Below are 24574 nucleotides of genomic sequence, written 5' to 3' on the forward strand. Positions count from 1 at the left end.
TCTCTTTCTTCTCTCTCTCAAACTCTTGGTCCCTATGGCTGTGCTTGTTACTCTGACTCGAGGAGAAGCACGGCCCCAGAAACCTGCTCTCTTAAAACACAATGAGAAGTCACCTGTCTCATGGTCTGGCTCACCCACTTCCTCACATTGGTTCCCCTGTGGGGTGCAAGCCAACCTTTTGGTCTGGGTTGTAAATCTGATGGATTTTTCTTCAAAAAAGTGCCAAAGCTGTGTGGGCTGTGGATGGGTAGGTTTGCCTTGGGCAGGCTGAGACATGCTTGGTACATAATACGAAGCAGGGCCCGTAGTACGTTACAGGTATGCTCCACCACATCACACCATGTGCATCTGCATAACTAAATGAACAATGAACAAAGTAAACAGACAACATAGTGCAAGGGAATACTATAGGAGTGAAATTTCATACTCTTTTGCTGAAGAAAGGCAGCTCTGTGCTGCACGATGCCTGGACAAGCAGCTGTGCTTTCCCTTGTGTGCTTGATCCTGGTGGAAACACGCTTTAGCAAAGGGATAAAGCTAGTAATGAAAAAGATGAGCACTGCGAACAAATAGATGCCTGATGATTTCTACTTCGTCTGGTTTTCATGTTTAATATTCCCTGTGTACTGGGGACAATGGAAACTGATTTAGGATGCCAAAGAATAAAGAAAAGGCTTTTCTGAATTACTTCTGATTCAGAAGTTCACAGCAGAGAATCGTGTGTCTCCAAATCTTACCTACGTCCTGCTCAAGTATACGAGCTAATAGAAATCAGAGATGGCTTTTTGAAAGAGCTGTTGCAAAGAAAACCAGAGATACCGGAGAGGAACCTGGGAGCCTTTGTATCAGCAGATTAAAAGCTGTCAAAATTGTGTAATGAACAGCGTGAAAAGGAGAATGAAGTGGTCTGAACAACAGCTCACTGGGACGGATAGGTTGGCTGGAACAAGCAGAAAGAAAACTTGACAAGTGTATAAAAATCCGTGAGGTCATTGTGAAAGAAAACAAACCCACGTGCTTGTGTTGGAACAAACAGAAGGTCTGGTGTAATTGGTGCATGACGTAAGGATCTTGGGACTTCAAGAGGGACAGCACGGAGAGGACCTGGCTGTTGCCAAAAAGCTCTTACAAGTTCAAACGTTGCAGTAGAGCAACTCTTCTAAAATCAGAAACAGAGAACGCAGCGCAGGCTGGACCGCTGCCAGACTCTCACGGGCACGCTGACGGATCCAGGCTGGAAGGCTTTGCCAGTGTGGTAGTAGCTGCGACCAGATGCCGCAGTCATGAAGTGTTTTAGGGCTAATTGTATTACTCTTATGGTTTTTGACAGGCTGGCTGACAGCTGTATTTCTGAACTTTTGGGGAGGAGCAAAGGACAGGGCAGGAGGTGGGGCAATCCAAGCCCTCTGCTGGGAAAGGAACCTTTGAAGATTCGTTCCCCCACCCCGGGGCTGGGAAACATGAGCTCTCTGGCCTGCTCTGGCGGCTGTGGCAAACAAAGGGTCAAATGATTAGTCTCAGTTCCTGGAGGGGGACTCTGTGAAGGAAGGTGAGAGAGAAAGCTGAGAGAGAAAGCTGCTGGGCCAGCTCCTGTTGTCAGGGCTGTCCACCCAGCAGGGGGAAGGTGCCTGACCGCCTGGGTGAACTACCTGGGTGTTCATTGCCCGAGGCCGCGCTTTTCCACAAAATGCTTTTGTTTTCAGTAAATACTAGTCAGCTTTGCGAAAGTTGCCTGGAAACCCCGTTGTTCCCCTTGGAGAAGCTGAGTGGCACAGGGGCGGATTTAGCGGGGTGTTCAGGTGCCCTCCCTGCCTGGGCAGTGAAGGGGGCTGGGGCAGCAGCCGGGCAGGACCATGGGTTTTTGCTGCAGGAAGATGGCAGCTTTAGCCTTGACGTGCCCTTGTAGACGCAAGAGGAGGAAAAGCCTGCACAGTAGCCGTGCGCGTCAGTCTCTGCACACAACACACACAGACCACCTCCTGCTTCTCCATCTCTCAGCAGTTTTCACAGAGCTGCTTTTAAGAAACCAGGGAGGAGACAAGGAGGTTTAAAAACCAAGAAGTTTTTTCCTGTGGTGACAACGCTAACTGGTCCCAGCATACACCAGGCTAGGGAAGGGGGATGTGGGGCAGACCTCCCAGGTTTCTGGGTGGTGGACACACCACCTCCTCAGGTCGCGCAGCCGTGGCGAGAGGCAGCGCTTTCCCCACCTGCTCGGCATGCACTGCTGCCTCTGAGAGACCTTTGCTCACCTAAGAGGTCCTGGTGGCTTTTGGTGGCTCTTGATGCTCCTCAGGTTTGGTGACATTGTGGCTAAGACTGCCCAGAGGGGACCTGCCCCGCGGCAGGCAGGCAAGGGCAGCAAGGAGAAGCCTGTGGTGGCTTTGGCACCAGCACCAGCGCCCTGCTGGAGCCGCACCATGGCATCGGCACGGGGGCCTGGGACGAGGGCTCGGTGCCCCCAGCCTGATGCTGCCTGGTTTTTAAGGCTGCATGGAGCAAAACTTGCTGCAAAGACCTCCAGCTCCGGTAACAGCCCTCTGCTTGTAGGTTGACAGGTACCAAAAGTATTCCAGACTGCATTTGTTTGACTTCTCGTTAAGAGTCGCCACCACAGTTGCAGCTTAAGTTGATTCTCTAATCCCAGCACAATGCTGTGGGCCCAGACGAAATATTTGTGCAGGCTTTTTGTGTGTTTGATTGGTTTGGGGATTTCTTTTACTTTCCTCATGCAACTGTAGCACAAAACCATCCAACTGAAAAGTCACTTGCTGATGCAATTTTTTGCTTTTCTAAGACACTGCCTAAAAAGAAAAAAAAAAAACCGCCTCACCCTCCAACTCTTCATTTTCTCTCCAAAAAGCCTCACTAAAATGCATGGACACTGTTCTGAAGAATTTTCCTCAGAAAATCTCAACTTTTCATTTATAGGACAAGTTTAACATTGATCCACACAGTTCTGTTTTTCAAGACAATTTGTCAGGAAAAAATATCCACTTTAGTTGAAAAGTTTGCTGTCTGCTGAAAAGAAGTTGAATGAAAAGTGGAGTGTTGAGTCTGAAGCTTTCTCATTTGAAGTAGCTTGTTGAATTTCTGTGTTCTTAACTCAAACTCTGAACTTTCATCTAAACCTCATCTGTACCCAGGGGAAGCCTCCATGTGCAAACTTCATTTGCAAAATGATGTCCCTCTGTCTGTATCAATATTTTAAACTAACTTTTTCTGGAGATGTAAGAAGACTTAATAGGTCCTAAAAATGGACTGATTTGCTGGTGGTTTTTTTTTTTTGGCAGTAGAATATTTTTTGAAAAACCCTAAAGCCATAGCCCAAAATGCAGACCCTGCGGTTCCAGAGAAAGTACCAATAGATCAAATTTGTCCTAAGAAACCCTAGTAATATTCTTTCCTGTTTCTGCATGGGAAGTACAGAGAAAATCCAAATGTGACTGGCAACTTTAAGGTATTTGTTGCAAATTTTCTTTATAAATGAGTGCCTAATCAAATGTAAATTCCCAAACTTTTCCTGCTTCATGTTTCCTTAATAGTGTTTCTCTTGGAGCTCACTGCTTGCATGCTGTTTTTCTTGTAAAGCTGCAGTGTTGCTGAACTAAGCGAACAGCTGTGTCAGATATATCCCCACGGAGAGTCTAACCGTCTGTGGTTACCCTACCAAGCTTTTACAGATGAAACGTATCATTGAAAAGCTAACTAGTAATTTTAGTCATCCCAATTTATTTTTTCATTTTGTTATTGGAATTTTGTTTAGTTCGTTAGCCAGTGTCCGACATTTTGTTTTGTGTTATTTACAGAGTGAGCAATCAGTGTCGTTTCTGCGCTGTTTTTGGGAAAAAGCAGTACTGCTGGTCTTAACTCCCTCTCCCCTAAGCCATTGATTTTGTAAGTAAACTAAAACAAAAAAAATTAACTATAGATTTGGAAAATTTTGGTGAATGTCTCACCAACTGTACTTGAGAGGGACTGTATGGAACTGCTTGTTAGAGGAGCAAGATGAGAGACATGCACACAGAAGGATTTTAAAGGTCTCCTTTTGTGAGTCTTACCGCCGCAATGCATAGTCGCATTGAGAAGGTATAGGTTTGAAACGCTGAGGCCTAATCCCCTCTAGGCTCAATATTTCACTTGGACATGGAGGAATGTAAAATATACACATGCTTGGTCCTGCACAGTTTGATTAAACTGTCAAGGAGTGAAGTTACACAGTAGGTAAAAAGTCATTATAGGAATGTGGGTAAAAAGTGCATTACTCGCTTGGCGGAGTAGTGAGTGAGTGGTGTGGTGAGGGAAATACACCTGAGAGTCCCCTTTCTCACAGCTTTTCTGCTGGCTGGAGGTGTCTGCTTCCACTGGGGAACTGCTGGCTGGTAGCAGTCAAAGGTAGTTAGTGGTCCCTGGCTTTTCTTCTCTGTGAAGAAGCTTCTATGGTTTCTACACCATGGTGGCAAACCCCCCTGCCATTTCCTAAAAAATGGAAAGTGCAGCTTTCCTGTATGTGTACAGCTCCTTATACTACTTAGGGCTGCATCTGCGCCCCAAGCAATTAATTGCCAGAATTTTCATGCTTGTGTTTCCATGTTATCGATCTTTTCTTAGTATTTTGTGACTACCTCTCTTTTGCTTTCCTGTGATTTTGAAGAGTAGCCCTCTCTTGATAACTCCTGAATGACTATCATAAATTGAGTGCAATGGGCATTTCTAGGAGGAGGATTTTGAGGAAAAAACAATACTTGGCATGCTGTAAAATGAAGCTGTATGTTACATTTTAAATGAGATTTCAGGCTACAGCAATGTGCATTCATCAAATTATCCATAGACTGCTAAATATCCTTCTGTTCCTCCCGCGAACAAGGGTGGAAAGTTGTCTGCTTCTTTACTCCAAGGAGCCCCCTCTTTGCATTGATTTGCTCTCACAATTGCTCTGTGTCAGTCCTTGAGGTCTGCATTGTGAGACCTTCCTTTCTGCAGCAATGGCACATGTTGTTGCCCTTACTGAAATACAGTTCAGTATAAAGGCCATTTAGTCAATGCCAGTATTCATTTGGAAGAAGTTTAGCATTTTCTGCGCTTGATACTGCAAAGTGCCAGGCTCCCTGATCCTGATTAGCAAAGCGTTTAAACTTACACATAAAGCTCTCTATCAGTGCTCCCATTGATTTCAGTGGAGCAAATCACGCATTTAAATGTCCACAACATGCTAAAATAATTAGCAGGTTGGGATTGAGAACACTCTGTTTCTGAGACTTAATGAACAGGTCAAATTAAGCTTTTTTTAAGAAAAGGCAATAATAATTTTAAAAAGATTAAAAAGAAATCTCGTGATCTTTGCTCTCATATCAGTGGGGAATCAGATGAAATGAGAGCAAGTGTACAGCAAACAGAGAATGCAGATTCAAGTTTATAGTAACATAATCGTCCCCAGATTCAAGTTTATAGTAACACAATCATCCCAGCTGGAAAATCTAATAGGTTTTCTTTCTCTTTTAAATCACTATTTTTGTAGAAGAACCTTAGTCTACTTATAATTAAGTCATAAAGACAGGCAGCCATTTAAGCCTCATAGCCGGCAATTTGAGGTCTTCATGTGAATGTATTTTCCTATGTTCACACTAATTTATTTCTGAAAAAAAATATGATGAATATCATAGGAAGGCTCTGTTTCCTATGGGATTTCTCATGAAGTGCGGACAAAAATAGGGCTGAAATCTAAACAGAAATTGCCAGGCATGGATTCTAAATTGTAGGTTTCTTCGTAAGCAAAATCATCCAAATTCAGACTAGCCTAAAACCACAGATTCTTTTTCTGAACTGGATATTGCCACTTATATCAATTAAAACCAAATATGTGAGAAGCATTTGACTTCTGATAGAGCCTTGGTGATTTCCCTCTATCCTCTGTGCCTGTGAAAAACATGCATATCTTGGACTAGCGCATGCCAGCACATAAATGCTGTACATGCTAGTGCTTGTGAAATAATTTGATATCTGTATGCAAGTGGATGTGTTATGCACTCACATTTTATGTAGTGGCAGATTAAGTATTTGGCAGGGACACTAGGTGCGTATTTTTAAATATTTATTCCTGTGTTTATTTTTTCTTTCGTATGCTGCTGTAGTAACAAGTTACTCATACTTAACAAGTGATTTTGTATATTCCTTCAGGAGACTAAAACCAGAGACAGTAGGTATGAAAAGAAATTATGGTAACAGGCAAAAAAAATCCATTCCCTAAAAAGGGAAAGAAAATGCAACTTTTCTGTATTTACACCACCCCTTATACTTGTTAGGGATGCATCTACCCCCTAAGTAAGTAGTAATCATCTACATCTGTTGAACAAAAATGTACAATACAAATGGGTTGCTGTGTGCAGCATCTGCAGGTGAGAGAGGGAGCAGATGCAGGGGGCTGGTGTAACATGCACTGCCCAAGGAATCAGGTGTTGTCAGAGCTGCTGCCCACTCCTGGCATCTTCCTGAGGGTGCATGGGAAATGACTTTGGGAACCTCATAGACCAGATCTGTACCTGCTTTTTGCCTCGGAGGGTGGGCAGTGACTGTCCACGTGGATTATTTTTTTTTCACATTAGAGAGGATACTTGCAAAAGGCAACTGCAAGGTGGCTTGGTAGAGTTGGAGAGTTCAGGCAGGATTTGGGAGGGGAGGGTGTGCCTCAAAGGCAAGAAATATATTTAATATCAGTCCAGTTGCTGGTGTGTCCAAGTGAAGCAAGTGCTTACATATGTGTGGAAATGGAGGACGGGCTCTGTGGTCAAGTGAAATGAGGTAAAAGAAGAGGAAATATATGCTCTGGGGAGGCTAAAGAAGATAAGTGTGATGTGCTGCTGAGTGAAGGACTGACTTGGCACAGTCCCTGGCCACTCTTATCAGTCTTGCAGCCTGGCTGCTGTGAATTAGTATCAGGAAAGGGATTTGTCTGATATACATTGCCACTAGGTTAGAAGGATCATTTTCCAGATCTTCTGTGGCATGATATTTCAGACATAGATGTCCTAGCTTGTTTCTGTCATTGCATTCCAGGTTTCCGTCATTGCATTCTGTCATTGCATTCCATGTTTCTGTGACTCCTGTATCCCATTTTACTCTCCTGATCTTGGTTTTGATGTGTTAGTAAAGTCTCTTGGACCAGGCTTCTGTTTCACTGTGATTTATTTATTGTTGCCTCTTTTTTCTCCATGTTGTTTCTTTGGCATTTTTTTTGGCCACCTCCTGCATTTTTAGCTTGTCATTGCATCCTTTCTTTTGTTTCTATAAAGAAGGTTATATTTTAGACCCAGCTCCTAAAATATCCATCCAGAGAGTAATTTTGAAATAATGTCATTGAGATTGCTGATATGTTTAAATGTAGTTTTAAATTTAGCACTTTTTTGAATCAGTATATTTGTACATGTTAGTTTTACTACTTAAGAGGGTTTTTCTAGTTTTCTTCTTTAAAACCAGAAATGCTTTAGAATTTTTTGGCTGCAGTGTGTTTTTTATGTATAATTTTAAAATCTAAGTTATAAAAATGAAGTTAGAAAGTTTTAATCTATAAAACAACCAATTATTCCTGCAGCATGTTCCTGCCTGTGTAAATATCTTGTCAATCAAATAATCTGTCCACAGCTATCAGGTCTGGAGGGCAATACTTAATCATAGAATAATAGAATCATGGAATAGTTTGGGTTGGAAGAGACCTTCAGAGGCCATCTGGTCTACCCCCCTGCAATGAGCAGGGACATCTGCAACTAGATCAGGTTGCTCAGAGCCCCGTCCAGCCTGGTCTTGAATGTGTGCAGGGATGGGGCATCTAACACCTCTCTGGGCAACCTGGTCCAGCGTCTTACCACCCTCATAGTAAAAAAATTCTTCCTCATGTATAGACTGAATCTCCTCTCTTTTAGTTTAATACCATTACCCCTTGTCCTATTGCAACAGGCCCTGCTAAAAAGTCTGTCCCCATCTTTCCTATAGGCCCCTTTTAAGTACTGAAAAGCCACAATAAGGTCTCCCTGGAGCCTTCTCTTCTCCAGGCTGAACAACCCCAACTCTCTCAGCCTGTCCTCACAGCAGAGCTGTTCCAGCCCTCTGATCATTTTTGTGACCTCCTCTGGACCCTCTCCAACAGGTCCATGTCTTTCCTTAATAATTGACTTGACATTGATATACCATCTCTCACTGAAGATTTCAAATAATTTTAAAGTTGTGATTAAAAATGCAGTGAGACATATGAAGTGACATATGTGTGGGTACAGTGGGGCATTAAAAGGTTAAATGAATCGCTTAATGAATGAGTGGCAGTCTCAATCTCCTGACCTAACCCCAGAACAACCGTTCCCTTATAAATAAGTACTTTTATCCAGGGATGCACAAGCAAAGCCTCTGACATTTATTATTCTGATGTGTTCCTAGGACATTACATTTCTGTGGATACATCTTATGAGGGTGAGAAGGCAGTGCTGTCCAGCCCTGAGCTGTACTCAGAGGAGTGGAGCTGTGTCAGACTGATTTATCAGATAGCAACAACTTCGGAGACTTCACCTGATCCCGCCAGGCTCAACCTGTACCTGCGGCAGGAGGGAGAGAGCTTTGATCGTTTGCTGTGGTCAGCCAAGGAGCCTTCAGACAGCTGGCTCATAGCGAGCTTGGATTTAACCAACAGCACAAAGAAGTACAAGGTAAGCCCAATTTCAGAAGATGCCACAGGCGTTCTGCTGCACGTACTGGGGTGCACAGACTGCTTTTTGAACGTTTCTGCCCTGGGCCCTATTCTTGTCTTTGACCTCCAGTGTGTGAGTCAGTTGACAACCCCCCCGTCCCTAAAATCAGGGCGGCAGAGTCCTGTGGAGCTTCTGGCTTTCCCTGGCAGATATGGGACCTCCAGCTCTGGGGTCTGCAGCTGTGCTCACTTGCTCCTGTTCTCTGTGCCCTGCTGGGAGGAGAGTGTTTCTGCCCAAAACCTATCACATTGCATCTCTCACAATAACCGCCTGTGTAGCCACAGCGGAGGAATCTGGAGTCTCATACTTTTATATGAAGTGTGTGATTTTTTGGCCTTGTCTCATTGTCCTTCAGTGTGTTTTCTGACCTCAAGGAAAGGCGTTATCTTGATCTTCAATGCCAAGCTCTTCCAGTAAAAGCACCTCTCCTGTCTGTAGGGATGATAAGCGTCCCACAGATATTTAATTTGTTCTCCTGTTTATCCTGTTGAAATGTCCAGGGTGGTTATGGAAATACTGAAACCCTAAAATTTACAGTTTTGTTTATATTATGCAGATTGTACTGGAAGGTGAAATGGGACAAGATAAATCTGCCAGTATAGCAGTTTTTGAAATTAAGATAACTCCTGGATATTGTATTGGTAAGTACTCTCAGCTCAGCTCGCATATTCTCTGCATAGAAAGAAATACCTTATTGTCAGTTTAAAAATAAAGGTCTGGGTTTAGAAAAGAGACAAGGGCTTTTTCCTTATTGAAAAGCAGGCTGTCATATTTGATATAGATATTTTTAAGCTAAGCTTCCACACAGCAATATGTTTTTTATTCACCCATCTTTGTGATATATATAGACATGTCACATACAAGAATTCATTCTAAAGCCGTTTATTGTTCAAGCAGGAACTAGTGTTACATTTTCACAAAACTAGACTGCTGCAAATATTAGGCCTGCCTGCTCACGCTTCCCGACAGTGGCATCCTCCAGGCTGCAGAGTCAGAACTCTGTTGGTATTTACATTTACTGCTATTTCCTTATGATATTTGCCAAAAACTGCTAATGAAGTTCAAAAATTTCAGCGTCCAGGAGGCTGGGAGACCTTTGCATTTTTGGGAAGCTCTGGTCGAGTCCAACCAAATTGTCACAATTCTTTGACTCTGTGAAGGAAACAAAGCAGTCTCATTATTGCTATGAAATACTAGTCCTGCTTTGTTTGTAGCCATTCCTGGTTTACAAGTAGAAGTTCTGCTCTGACTATTTAATACTCTGAAGTGGTATATTTTAAATCTATTTTATTTGGTTCTAAATTACAGCAGTCCTATATTGCAAACTAATGAAAAGATTGATTGAAGAGGATGGAAGTGAGAATTTTATCAAAAATTGATCAAAATTTGTGGCTAAGTTTGCTTCCATTTGTTATAAGCTGTTAAGTGCTGTGTCCAGTTTTATAAATATAGGTGTTAGCTGCACTGCCATATGTAAAAAGAGGCCCGTGCTTGGCAATAGCCTCTCTTCCAGTTTCTGTAATGAAAATCTGTGCACTGACCTGGCGATGTCTGCAATTGCAGAATGTGACTTTGAAGAAAATCATCTTTGTGGCTTCGTGAACCGCTGGAACCCCAATGTCAACTGGTTTGTTGGTGGAGGGAACATTCGGAATTCTCAGTCTATCCTCCCCAAAGACCACACACTTAACAGTGAACTGGGTAAGCAAAAAATGTAAAACGGAAGTATAGTGGAAAATCTGGCTCTCACGTTATGACTCTCATACTGCAAATTATTATGTGAGTTCTTTCTTTTCTCCTGGCCTTGGGTGAGGGAAGAATGACTTATGTGAAAAAAGCGATTAGAAAAAAAGAGAGGTTGTTTCCAGAAGTTCACACAAAGGTTGCTATGTCCTTTGCTAGCCTTAAAAAAATACTCAGAATAAGGATAAATTTTTGGACATAGAGGGGGAAAGTTCATCTTTCTGTGGATTCTGAAAGTATGGACCGCAGTACGTTTTAAAACCTTGTACTGCTACACTGTACCTCTCTCTAGCAGGCGTTTTCTTTCCAGTGGCTATTGGGCAAGTTAAGTAGGAAAGCTAAGGACCTGAAATATGTTTGGAGAATCTTGGGTTAAATTGCACAGAGTACGCGAGCTTTGTTTCTTTCAGTCAAACTGTTAATACAGTCCACCAGAGGCAGAATGCTGTAAAGACTTAGAGGATTTTCAGTCCTTGCCCTGTATGAAATGATTGTCCCATCTACCTTTTTGAGAGAAGAAAGTTTTGCACAGTCATAGAGAGCGTTGAGGGACATCTTTGATGTCGCATTGCATGGAGTACCACAGCAGGTGATGGCCAGGAGGTCTGGCTGCTGCGGCACACTGCGCATCTCGGATAATATGACGCTCGTGATGGTGCAAGGAATCGCTTCATGAAAGGTGGGGTTGACTCTCTTTCCTTAACTCATGCCGCTGTGCCTTTTTATTTATTTCACAATTGTGTGAGTTGAGTACAGAGTGTCAGTCCAGCCCTGCATCACCCCACAGCACCTAAATGCTAGTAAAATTTTGATGGAAGTTTAACTCACCAAAACTTCAACAGCAGACAGCAGTTCTACCTATTAAACAAAGTACCGTCTGTGATAGGAAATGCTGCCAACCTGGAGGGATCTGTTTGCTGATAGTCAGTGTTTCTTTTTCACACCAAACCCTCACTGCTTACCATTGGCTGAGAAGACACCAGGAAGCCAAAAGTCACGTAAGAACCTTCTTTTTGCAAGAATTATGCTATGAAGGTACATCATCAAGGACATAGTAATTAAGCTATGAAATGTGGTAAAACTGCAGAGCAAAGATTAAGTCTAGAACTTCTCAGGCAAGTACTGTTGAGGTGTCACCAGTCCCCTGGGAGTGCAGGGCTGGAGGAGACCCACAGCTAAGCAAGCCCTTTCTCCTCCTTCCACTGAAGCGAAGCGAGAAGTAACACCTCCAGGTTGAGAACACTATTAGCGAATTAACATAGTGGTGTAAGTAGAAACCTAATGGCACAGCTTGCAGTGTCTGTGCTGAAGTACCTTGTCAGTTTGACACTTCATTCTCCTCCAAGTTTTCTACTTGTGAAGAACCATTCTTCCATTCATCAGCTGATACTGTTTGATGTGTTTCTGGGAGTATAGAAGAAGAAAAAGTACAGATGCACAGCATATCTGTGCAAGTGGATGTGTCCTGTTTAAATGAGATAGCTCTCCCAAAATCAGTGCCTGAGAAGCTGTACCGTTTGAAAATCTTGCAGGTCATATTGGCTGTTGAGCGGGAGGCACTCTACTTACATGTAATGCATTTTTTTTTGTTTATTAGCATCTCCCAAAAGTATTTTTAAAGGATTTTACAAAAAAAAAAAAAGTTGTAGAGGTACATGTCTAGTGCCTGCCCATCTCCTGATACTTCTTTTAAGTGGTGTCCTTTAAAAAGTGTCCTTATATCAAGTTTCTTTTATACTTGTAGGTCACTACATGTATGTGGACTCTGTTTACGTCAAACATTTTCAGGAAGTGGCCCAGCTAATCTCACCAAAAACCACAGCCCCAATGTCTGGCTGCTTGTCTTTTTATTATCAGCTTAAGCAGGAGAGCAGCATTGTTTTTACCGTTTACTTGAGAGACACAAGTGGCTTTTATGAAGAGATCTGGAAAACAGAGAGTGCACCGAGCGCGGACTGGGCGCTAGCAGAAGTGGACTTCAACGCGCCATACCCCATGGAGGTAACGCAGTCATTCCTCTGTAGCCCAGCTACGGCTTCCAGGTGGCATCAGACATCAGTGCTGACTCAGGGCAAGTCAGGAACATGGCAGTGGCCGTCCAGTATCTGAAAGGTGGTTATAAAGATGCTGGTGAGCTGTTGTTTCCGTTGTCCGCTGCATAAGAGCAAAGGAGGAATCACTTTGCGTACCGATGCTTGATTTTCAGCAAAGGTGAAGTCAGGAGGTGAAGCGCTTGAACAGAACGCCTTGGGAGGTTTTAGAGTCCTACTAATGTGAGGTCTTTCAGTTCTTACTAAATAATGTAAATGTTCTCTCAGTAACATATTTCTGTGAATTGTAGATCCATTTCTGAGGATGCCAAGTATCACAAAATAATGCACGCCTCCCACTGCAGGAGAAAAAATTTAAAAAAAATTGAAATCTATTCTCTACTTTATACAATCCTGCAATTCATTCTTTCTGTGTTTTCAAGACATAGAGTCCAAATTTGGGTCCTAATAGTACAGCAGTCCTTAGATGTGAAAGCCAGCTCTCTGTGGTTACTATAATTAATTTCAAGAGTATTAGAAAGAAATTGAATTTTTTTCTTCCCTAGTGTTTACTGAAAAAAACCCCAAACCTTAGAAGATTGCGATAAACATTATGTATACAAATATATATATAAAATACAAATACATATACACACATGTATAAAAATGTGTGTACATATATGTCATATATATATACATACAATGGTATCTACGTTATGTCTTTATATATGTAAAATTTACGTTATTGTATCTAATACACATATAAATACCTTAGAAGATTGGAACGAACAATGTATATGTATGATATATACACATATATACTTACTAGAATTACAAATAAATCATCTTTCATTCTACTTGCTTTAACTCCACATAATTTATTTGTTAATTCACTGTAAACCTGCAGATTTTCAGAAAGTATTAGGGGTAAAGCTAATTTTCATCAGATGTTACAAAGACCTTTTATACTGTGTAAAGTAAGTGACCAAGTCATCCATTTGAATTGTAAGACTTCAAATGGTAGGGCAAAGAAGATTAGATCAGATAAGGTCTCATAATACTGAATGGTAAGTGAATTACTTATTCAGTAAATATGCAAGGGGAAAAACAGTGCCAGCGCTATAGATGGAAATTAATTAATGATCACTTAGAGCTTGGCATTACTATGGTTAGTTCTATGAAAATATCCTCTCAGATCTCAGTGGCATTCATAAAACCATCTGGAATGTTGGAATCTATCTATGCTGGAAGTATCCAGTTGTACCACTGGATGAATGCATGGAATACCCCTGTGTTCAGCAGAGTATGCAACTCCTACCCTCTCAGTTAAAAAAGAATATCCTAGAACTACAAGAGGGAGATAGGGATAATCAAAAGTATGGAGAAGTTAATGAAATAACAGCTTTCAGACTGTAAAAAAATGACCGAAGTAGAATATGGTAGAGGTTCATAAAAATAATGAATGACACAGAAAAGATTAACTGTTTCCTTTTTCTGATAATTTACATTACTGTTCCAAACTCTTAATTACAAGGTAACAGTTTAAAAATAAACTGAAGAGAGGATTTTTTCCTACATCACATAACTGTAGAACTCACTTCCACAGTGTGTTATGGATACCATTATTCTGATCAGTTAAAAAACTGATTAGACAAATTAATGCGAAAGAATACATCATGAATGCAATATGAGGGAAGAACTGAAAAATTGTCATTGTCTTGATTCTGTAGATGATCTCTGTTGGAAACAAGACACTGGCTTAGATGGGCCTTTATTTTACACCAAGAATTTTTATGTAGTCCAACACAGTCATTGTTTTAGAGATCGCTTCATAGAATTATGATTAAAACCTTTCATATTATTTCTCTGGTTACTTCAAGAGGCTCTTCCTCTTTGTTTCATCTGGCTGAAGGAGATTGCTCAGAGTTCTTTTACAGCTCTCCTAGTTTGGCTCCCATCCCTAGGCGAGACATCACAGGCATTGCTTTCACTGAACAGGATCTCATTCTGGAATCATTTGTTCTTATATCCTTGTTTTATCCCTGGAGTTGCCTTGTGATTCATCTCTTTTTTTCAAAGCTTTCCTGTAACTCAGAGCTTTGATATTTTAGATAAATTTTATGATATTTCCTCAAGAGTTATGGACTGCACTCCACTTACTTGAGGAAATGATGTCCCTTGGGAATGGCTAAGTAGAAATATTGTTTGGGTTTTGTGGTAAACGAAACACAGCAATAGCTTTTCTCGTTCTCGTCTTATTTTTTTAAAGGAAGTCTTTCCTGCCAGCTGATGCCAAGTCATGGGTTTCAGTGTCTGAGGCTGTTTACAGAAAACAGTAAAGCTTACTATTGTAGCAGCAGAGTAATCCACACAGTTTGTTTTTAGCTCTTGAATCCAGGTGGATTCTAGATACAGTAAAAATTAGACGTCTTTGGAGTTGTAGTCCATACAGACAGATGACCATGAATACTGGCTTTGTATGCTGCCATGACAGTAGCCTTACTGCAAGTTTAAGATTTGTGCTTCATGAAGCAGCAGAAGAGCTATGTTCCCCTTGATTTTTCCTTGTCCTTGTGAGTGGGCAAAGATCTGGTGCCCAGATCAGGCTCTGATTTATATTCCTAATGAGTGATGTAATTTAATTTGTCCCAACACCTGCAGTGATGTCTGAGCTGCCTTGGAGTCCGTCTGGGACATCCAGTCAGAATTCCGTAATATGAAGACATGTATCAGAATTATTGTTGTGTATATGGTAGATGAATAACAAACTATTACCATTTCCAGGTAATATTTGAAGTTGCTTTCAATAGTGCCAAGGGAGGCTACGTTGCCCTTGATGACATTTCTTTCTCTCCGGTTTACTGCAGCAATCAGACAGGTACGAGTTCTTACTGCTGTTTACCTTCCTTGTTTTCCCTCTTGGCTCTTCTCCTCTGAATAGTCTGTCAATACTTGCAATATTTGGTACTGATGTGCAGATGCTGCCTTGTCAACTGACCAGCACCATTGGACTCCTCTTCCTCCTAGCGACGAAACAGCAGATAAACATTACTGCCATTCATTTTGTCCAGAAACCAGTCCTTAATGCTTCCTCTCCAAAGACATGGCCTCAGGGATCCCCAGCTGTAGTCCTGGACAGAACACTGTATTTTGCATCATCCCAGCTTCTGAACAAATTACAACTTGCAGGCCTGTCGCAGGAAGAGAGGGGGATTTCCCCAGATGTGACGGTAGGAGGAAGAAAGTGTCCTGGGCTTTTCATTATTGCTGATGTAGGGAATGTCGTCTTCTATGCTACGTGCCCTCAGGTGTTTGTCACAGCCAAAACAGGAGCCTTGCTGTCCTGTCTTCACTCTTCTGGGGGTTATTATTTATCTCAGAGTGGCATGTTGGTCAGGTTTTTATTAGGTTTTCACAGCAGAAGAAGTCAGCTGAATCCACGAGATAGTGGTAGAGGCACTTGGGAGCAAGGACTTTGTCATTTGTGAATGCAGCCTCTTAAGTAGCTGTGTGCTGGTTGCTTGGGTTTTACTGTAACACTAAGCAATAGTCAAAGGCAGATTGGTGGTTTCCCACTAAGCCCATCCATTCTTTCAGTCACAGTTTAAATTTTTGGCTAATGTTCTGAAGTGATCAAGGAATTTTTTTTTCCCCCTTTTTATCTGCTTGGAGTCTCTGCTAACTTTACCTGCACTGCTCAAGTATCAATAGGAGGTAGATTCCAGATGAGTTATTAATCCACCACTCTTGGCTGAGTAAATCTAGTTGTTTCATTAACTCTTCGGTGCCTGTTCTGCTTTTGCTTTATTTTGCAACAAAAATCCTGAGTAATGTTTGCAGTATGCCATGGACTGGGGCTGTGTGCTCATCTGTGTGCTCATTTTGATTTTCAGATGCTTAGATGAGTTGAGGTATGGGATAAATTTTATAGTATTTATGCCCCAACCCTGAGTTAGTCATGCTGTTGCAGTCCAAGTTCAGATCTACTCTGACTGGTAAATTTGATAGATTCAGGTAGAGCTTTGCCTACAAACTCTGATTTTGAAGTTTTGGGGATTTTTTTTCCTGTTTGAGAAATGAATGCCAACCATTTGCTTGGTATTCTGTTGAAATACAACAAAGCTGGCTAATCCTTCAGACTTATGTCCTATTTCCATCTTCAGTTGTTTTGAGTAGAGAAAGTGAAAGATCTTCATTCTCCTTGTATTCAGCCATAGCAGTGTGTATAGCAGTAACAAGTTTTTCCCTTATTTTTCTGAAAAAATATTTTTGATGAACAAAGGCTTCATCATTAGCCAAATGGAGAGAAAAGGTACCAGAGTATTAAACTTCACCAAAGGATAAATCAGAAGATGGGTTTAATGCTGCATGGGTCTGGTGGTGCTCCAACTGTTGTTAACTAGGAAAGCAGCAGGGGAGGCGCAGGGCTGCCTTCTTTTTCTCTGTAGGCAAAGACACACGGGCAGTGCTTAGATCAGGCTTACCTGAGGCTGAAAAGACTGCAGGCATCTCACCAAAGCCAAAATCTTGCTTCTCCTGAAGCTGATCGCCTGTGTCCCTGCCCTTGCCGTGAAGTCCCTCTAGGCCTCTGCGCAGAACAGACGTGCGTGCTGCCACAGAGTGATGCTCACAGGGTCCTGACTCCTGTTGCAGCCAAAAATTGCAAGGTGGCTTTGGGTTGTGCCCCTCCTTACACCAGCATTTGGTACAGGTGACTGGTGAGGTTTGTAAAGAAGTAGAAGTGTTTTACTTAAAGCCATAGGTCCAGAGGTCAGTAGCCATGAGGTGGTATATGAACCAAATGCTTATGTACTTACAGCATGCATATGCATACACATTTTATGACTAGAAAAGGTTTTTTTAAAAAGTGCTCTTTAAAAGAATATTAAGTGTTGATGTTAGAAAGTTATCCCCATGGAAACTGAAATGAAAATATGACACCCATGCACACACATGCACACACACACACTCAATTTGTCCAAAAATCTTTTGAACGAGGGAGCAGGATGAAAACAAATGGTGTGAATGTCTCTGTGCATTATGTCCTGAATAAGGAATCTTCACTTCATATCTGTAGCTTGTTTACAGGGGCTGTGACGGAGGTTTCTCCCTGGCTCCATCAAAAATATAAGAAAATAACACCCACCTGAGGTAGAAAATTGATAATCTGATATCACTGTGAATTTGCACTCTACATGCGTACCATCTTCTTTGTTCTAGTTCATCTTCTTTAATGTGAAAGGTACACTTTGGCATCCTCGTGCTTCAAATACCTATGCTTATTATACTGTGCTCTTCCTAACAGAACACATGCATTTATCTTTCAGGAACTGTTTTCAATCCCGCTGAGGCAGGCTGCAATTTTGAGGAAGATCTGTGTAACTTTTACCAGGATCACAAAGATGGCCCAGGATGGAGCAGAGTGAAAGTGAAGCGTAATGTGTATAGAGCAGGGGATCATACTACTGGGTTTGGTAAATCAAAACTGCTTTTCACTAGGAGGGTCAAACTGGTTATAAAGGTTAACCTGTTGTATAATTGTTCATTCTGTTACGTAAAGTAATCAGCACACTGGTTAGATTTCCTCACTGCGACTCCCTGCCATTAAAAATCAGTGTATAATGCTCAGTCCTAGTGGGACTCTGGCTGTGCCTCCCACATGTAAAGGAGGAAGGTTGCCTATTGAATAGTCATGCAGGGCCATAAATCAGAGTATCTTCACTATACTGATCTGTAGTGACTGAAGGGATGATTCCACAAAAATATGCAAGCAAATATAATAGTAGTTTAATGCATTGCTTTTAATATAGAGGAATGGTGGGATCTTAGTCTTCCGGGTTTAGGATAATTGGCATTTTTAAGGGAAAACTGTGAAACTTTGTGTGGTGAAGCAACATAGTGAAAGGCCTGCTAATAAGTTCTGAAATTCACACATCTCTTGGTGTAGAGTATTCATGGTTCTTAATCCTATGTGCTAAAGTCTCACCTCTTTATACTTGCGGTAGGGAATAATAGGCCTTGTGCCCCATCCTTCCTTCTTCGGTGTTGGAGCAGTACCCTTGAAAGAACCAGGATTCCAGTGAGACCAGCAGGCCAGAGAATCTTTCTATGTAAATTGGAAAAAAGCTTATTTCTGGTAACTTAGCCATGTGCCAGTTTAGCTTGAAGTAGCCGGGATGTTTGTAGAAGAAGTCTTATTTCCTTTCAAACAGTATGATAATCTGTTTCCTGCCAGTAGAATCTGGTTTTGTAACTGAAGTCTGATGCAGTAAGGGAAGCTGCTGTAATAGCAGATCAGCTGTGCTAATTGTGTATTAGAAATACTCAACAATTGTGCTGTCTTGCAGGTTATTACTTGTTGGCGAACACAAAGTTTACATCACAGCCTGGATACATTGGACGTCTATATGGCCCGACCCTTCCAGGAAACATGCAGTTTTGTCTGCGTTTTTATTATGCCTTATATGGGTTTTTCAAAATGAGTGGCACTCTTGCTGTTTATATCTTTGAGGAGAATCATGTTGTTCAAGAGAAAATCTGGTCCGTCTTGGATTCTCCAAAGGGAGTTTGGACTCAAGCTGAAGTCTCGTTCAAAAAGCCTATGCCTTGCAAGGTAAGAGCCAACTCTTCAGAACGGCCGAATTCTGGATGGAGTCTTTCCTTATCTTCTCCTCCCAGAGTTCTTTGTTATCCAGGGACTAACCCTAAGTGAGCTATACCAGTGAAGTGAAATAGAGTTCCTCAGGCAGTACAGTGGTGAGTAGAGTATTTCTTTGCAGCCTGGCTCCCATGGGAGCCCAGATAAAGGAGCTTCGTACCAGGAACACTGTTGCCCTGGTGTCCTCTACTTTAGTTACGGTATTTGTGGAAATTTCACTTGAGGAGCTCTAACTAGAGCCAGTTGTGTCTTGGTTTCTCAGCAGGCTTCATGTTCACTCATTTTTCATGTTTCTTTCCTATGTGATTCTCATCACCATACTCAATTACAGATTTTTAATTAATCTAGAACATCAGTGCCGGTAAGTTCTGGCCAAAATGGGGAGATGATCCTACTTTCCTAAACTCAACCACTGGTTTAAAATACAAAAGCAGAAGTCCATGTAATTTAGAGCAGTGGTCTTGAAGTATTTGCGATGTCTGATCGGAGGGGTCACTTTGTTATCTCAGCAAGTTAATAAGAATAACATGTTTCACATCACCTCCTGAGTAAGACCTCAAGCTGCTGTTATTCCTTATCTCCACTCTTTTTCAAAGACTGACTTTTACACACATTTTTGTAGGTGCTACTTCTGCGGTTATCCCAACTTCTGTAACAGGTTTTTACCATCTGTGGGTCACCTAAGGATGACCAGATGGATCACTACCTGATGACACAGAGATGAAGCCAGCTTTTTTTCAGAGTGTGATAGTACTATGAATATATGAATGAAAACTTGTCTTGTAACTCAAATATTTCTAGATTATAGACAAACTTTTTAAGCACTATAAAGCAATTTTTGAAATGGTGGTAGTTATTGAGTTTAACTTTTCGTGAAAAATAAGAAGTGTTCTTCTTCAAAGTAAATATACTATAGAAGAAAATGTTCACCAAAAAATTGTTGCCTGTGTTCAAAGGGAAATTTGTGCTGAAAATATCAGTCCTAATCGTTGGCTAGTGTTTTCTCTTGGAGATCTAATACCTTAAAAAAATGGTGGGATTTTTATGTATATATTTTTTTTGCATAAAAGGTAGTAGAATTTCTAGTTTCTTTTCAACTGACACAGAAAAAAACCCCCTTTTTTACTGCCCAGTAAGTGCATCATAGAAAAGTTTCTCAAAAGTGTTTTTCTCTTTTTTTTAGGTCATGGAAAGGTATTGGTTAAAAAGGCATGTTTATAGCATACTTTTGCCATCTCTTGTTTATGTATTACTTATTACTTCTAAAAAGGTTCAGTAGCTTGTGAAGCCTAGTGCACTGTATGAGTAGTGATGACAGCTGAGCATGACTGTTAAAAATGGTTTATAGCCTTGGAGGTGGCAACTTTTTTAGCATCTGACATTTACATGGAAAATCTTTTCCAAAATGAATTTATGAAGGTCTATTTTTATGTTTTCCTAGAAATCAGTATATCTAAAACACTTGTGAAGAAGCTTGCCTGAGATGGAAAGCTTTTCATGAACTGTAGCTTTTATTTCTGCAGTTACCAGTCTGTCTGTAGGCAGGAGCAGATGGAGAGAGCAGCACAGGGGAGAATAAAGAAGTCAAGGGCATATCCTCACTGCTTCTGAGCCTGATGGTCTGCAGGAGGGAAGAAACCCTGTGCTCTGCAGCAGGAGAACCTGTTGGACTCTGACAATTCTCAAAAGCCTTCAGTGAATCCTTCAAGTCTTGTGATGGGAAAGCCTACTTTCCCATGGAAACAAGTTGCAAAATGTTTCTGTGGAGGAGGCATTCCTCAAATATCACAAAAAAGTTAGGTTTATTGAGCTTTAGAAAACTCAGCATGTCATATCGTAATTCACAGAATCACAGAACAGTTGGGGTTGGAGGGAACTTCTGGAGATCATCTAGTCCAACCCACCTGCTAAAGCAGGGTCACCTAGACCAGATCACACAGGAATGTGTCCAGGCAGGTTTTGAATGTCTCCAGAGAAGGAGACTTCACAACCTCTTTGGGCAGCCTGTTCCAGTGTTCTGTCACCCTCAAAGTAAAGAAGTTTCTCCTCATATTCAGATGGAACCTTCTATGCTTCAGTCTGTGCCCATTGCCCCTCATCCTATCGTTGGGCACCACTGAAAGGAGTCTGGTCCCATCCTCTTTGACACCTACCCCTGAGATATTTATAAACATTGATGAGATCCCCTCTCAGCCTTCTCTTCTCCAGGCTGAACGGACGCAGCTCTTTCAGTCTCTTCTCATAAGAAAGGTGCTCTAGGCCCCTAATCCTCTTTGTAGCCCACTGCTGGACTCCCTCCAGTAATTCCTTGTCCTTCTTAAACTGCGGAGCCCAGAACTGGACACGGTACGTCCAGATGCAGCCTCAGCAGGGCAGAGTAGAGGGGGAGGAACAACTTCCCTCGACCTGCTGGTCACACTCTTCTTAATGCACTCCAGGATACCCTTGGCTTTCTTGGCCACAAGGGCACATTGTTGACTCATGGTCAACCTGTTGTCCACCGTAACTCCCAAGTCCCTCTTTACAATGCAGCTTTCCAGCAGGTGCACTCCTAACCTGTACTGGTGCCCGGGGTTATTCCTCCCCAGGTGCAGGACCCTCCACTTGCCCTTGTTGAATTTCATCACATTCTTCTCTGCTCAGTCCTCTGGCCTGTGCAGGTCTCGCTGAATGGCAGCACAACCTTCTGGTGTGTCAGCCCTTCCTCCCAGTTTGGTATCATCAGGAAACTTGCTGAAGGTGAACTTGGTCTCTTCATCCAGGTCATTGATGAACAGGTTGAACAGGACTGGACCCAGTACTGACCCCTGGGGAACACCGCTAACTACAGGCCTCCAACCAGACTCTGCACCATTGGTCACAACCCTCTGAGCTCTGCCATCCAGCCAGTTCATGATCCATCTCACTGTGCATTCACTCAGCCCACACTTCCTGAGCTTGCCTATGAGGAGGTTGTGAGAGACAGCATCAAAAGCCTTGCTGACGTCAAGGTAGACAATGTCCACTGCTCTTCCCACGTCTACCTAGCCAGTCATACCATCATAGAAGGCTATCAGGTTGGTCAAACATGATTTTTGCTTGTTGAATCCATGCTGGCTACTCCTGATAACCTTCTTTTCCTCCACATGCTTGGAGATGACGTCCAGAACGAGCTGTTCCATCACCTTTCCAGGGGTGGAGGTGAGGCTGACTGGCCTGTAGTTTCCTGGGTCATCCTTCTTGCCCTTTTTGAAGACTGGAGTGACATTGGCTTTCCTCCAGTCCTCAGGCACCTCTCCTGTTCTCCATGACTTTTCAAAGATGATGGAGAGTGGCTTTGCAACAACATCTGCAACAACTCTCAGCATTCATGGGTGCATCCCATTGGGGCCCATGGATTTGTGGACGTTCAGTTTGCCTAAACAATTTCTAACCTGGTCCTCCTCAACCAAGGGAAAGTCTTCTTTTTGCCAGACTTTCTCTCCTGCTGCCAGGGTCTGAGATTCCTGAGGGCCTGTCTTAGTGCTAAAGACAGAAGCAAAGGAGGCATTCAGTAACTCCAGCTTCTCTGTATCACCTTTCACCAGGGCACCCACCTCATTCAGCAGCAGACCTGCATTTTCCCTAACCTTCCTTTTGCTGCCGATATACTTGAAGAAGCCCTTCTTGTTGTCCTTAACATCCCTGGCCAGATTTAATTCCGAGCGTAGCTTGGCCTTCCTCACCACATCCCTGCATACTCTAACAGACACCTTACATTCCTCCCAGGTGGTCTGTCCTTTTTTCCACATTACATAAACATGCTTCTTCCACCTGAGTTTTGACAGGAGCTGCTTACTCATCCGTGCTGGCCTCCTACTCCCTGTATTTGATTTCTTGCTCATAGGGATGCATCGGTCTTGAGCCTGGAGGAAGTGATGTTTGAATAGTAACCAGCTCTCTTGGACCCCTCTACCTTCTTGAGCCCTAACCCATGGGATTCTTCCAAGCAGGACCTTTGAAGAAGCCAATGTTTTCCTTGCTGAAGTCCATGGTTTTAGTCCTATTTATTGCCGTGCTTCCTCCACGCAGGATCCTGAACTCCGGCATCTCATGGTCACTGCAGCCGAGGCTGCCCCAACCCTCACATCTCCAAGCACTTCTTGGTTGGTTAGGACGAGGTCCAGCCTTGTTGGCTCCTCCACCACCTGAGTCAAGAAGTTGTCATCAATGATCTGTAGTAACACAGACACCCCTTAGCCAGTACTGGGGTGAGGGGAGTGAAGTTCTACCTTAGCCTTGGTTTAGACCTGTTCTCTCACACTGTCTTTTCTCCTGGACTGGAAGATTAAATTAGGTTTAGAATAGAGATTGAGTTGCAGTTTTGTATAGATAGTAGATAGTAGATGCCATGGGTACATAATAAATCATGCACAAGGCTCCAATGTGCTGAACTTTGTATAACAATTTTATGGTTTTCATGATGTCTGTCTATACAACATCAGTTTGTAAAGTTTAGACGAATAGTATATGGAAGATAATGGAAGTTCCGAAGCATGTTAATATGGAAAAATATATCAAGATGAGTTTACAGCTAAGAAGGTAGCATACAAAATACAAATGATGGCAAAGTTTAAGCATGTTTCTGCTTGCCATAAGGCAAGAATGAAAAAGTGGTGTAGTTACAGGTGATCTGCTTGTGATATTCACAAGCAGACTTGAATGAAGTTGCATCCGATTGAAGAGAACCCGATTCTGGCTTTTCTTTGCAATCTCGTGCCCAACTCTACAACCATAATGCTTTAAAAAGTCTTTTCATGCTTTATTTTGTTTGTTTCTTCTTTTCCGAGCCAACAGAAGGAAATGAAGGAGCGTCGTGTGGTATCATCTAAACACTTAGGTTAGTTATCTGCAAAGATGTGTCTGCCTAGGACCTTGTGAAATAGCTGACCAAGAACACTTCAATGGTCATCTTCAGTGCAGGCCAGCAGTGGAAGTGCATCAGAGTATGGTTTACCTGACAGCAAGGAGTAGTTGGAACCAGCAAGTCAGGGGATTAAACTTCAGGCTCTGGAGGGACAGACAGTATGGAGAAATATGAGAGAAAAAGTTCGCTGAAGCTTGACCCCTCTCATCCTGTCTCCTCCAGCATGTCCTTGTGTCTCTTGCCTCCTCCCTGATGCAGCTTTGTCTTATCTATCCTCCCTGCAGGCAGCAACCCCCTGCATTCCCCATCATACTCCTAGTTCCTCAGCTCTGGACAGTCCAGTTTTTTTCCCCATCTGTTTGCCCAGCTTGTCCTGGTTTTTGCAAATGTTGGTTTTTCAAAAACTAATGACTTGACAGAAAGCACAGTTCTGGCACAAAGACCAAACCCTGACACTTTTCATGCTCCTACTCCAAAGCCTGGGAGTGCCCAGGCTTTTCAAAGAATTTTTAAAATAGGGGCAAAA

General features: G+C 42.3%; 1 protein-coding gene across 1 annotated transcript in view; it reads left to right on the top strand.

Annotated features, from left to right (window-relative positions):
• The window catches only part of MAMDC2 (MAM domain containing 2), a 63749-nt gene that overhangs the window by 24332 nt on the left and 14843 nt on the right, over positions 1–24574 (top strand). The window contains exons 3-9 of the mRNA XM_065656577.1: positions 8425–8690; positions 9289–9373; positions 10296–10433; positions 12220–12476; positions 15290–15383; positions 17833–17979; positions 18853–19118. Of these exons, the coding sequence (XP_065512649.1) occupies positions 8425–8690; positions 9289–9373; positions 10296–10433; positions 12220–12476; positions 15290–15383; positions 17833–17979; positions 18853–19118 (1253 nt within the window). The remainder of the gene's footprint in view (positions 1–8424; positions 8691–9288; positions 9374–10295; positions 10434–12219; positions 12477–15289; positions 15384–17832; positions 17980–18852; positions 19119–24574) is intronic.

The sequence above is a fragment of the Caloenas nicobarica genome, chromosome Z (genome assembly GCF_036013445.1).
Source record: "Caloenas nicobarica isolate bCalNic1 chromosome Z, bCalNic1.hap1, whole genome shotgun sequence".
Taxonomy (NCBI): domain Eukaryota; kingdom Metazoa; phylum Chordata; class Aves; order Columbiformes; family Columbidae; genus Caloenas; species Caloenas nicobarica.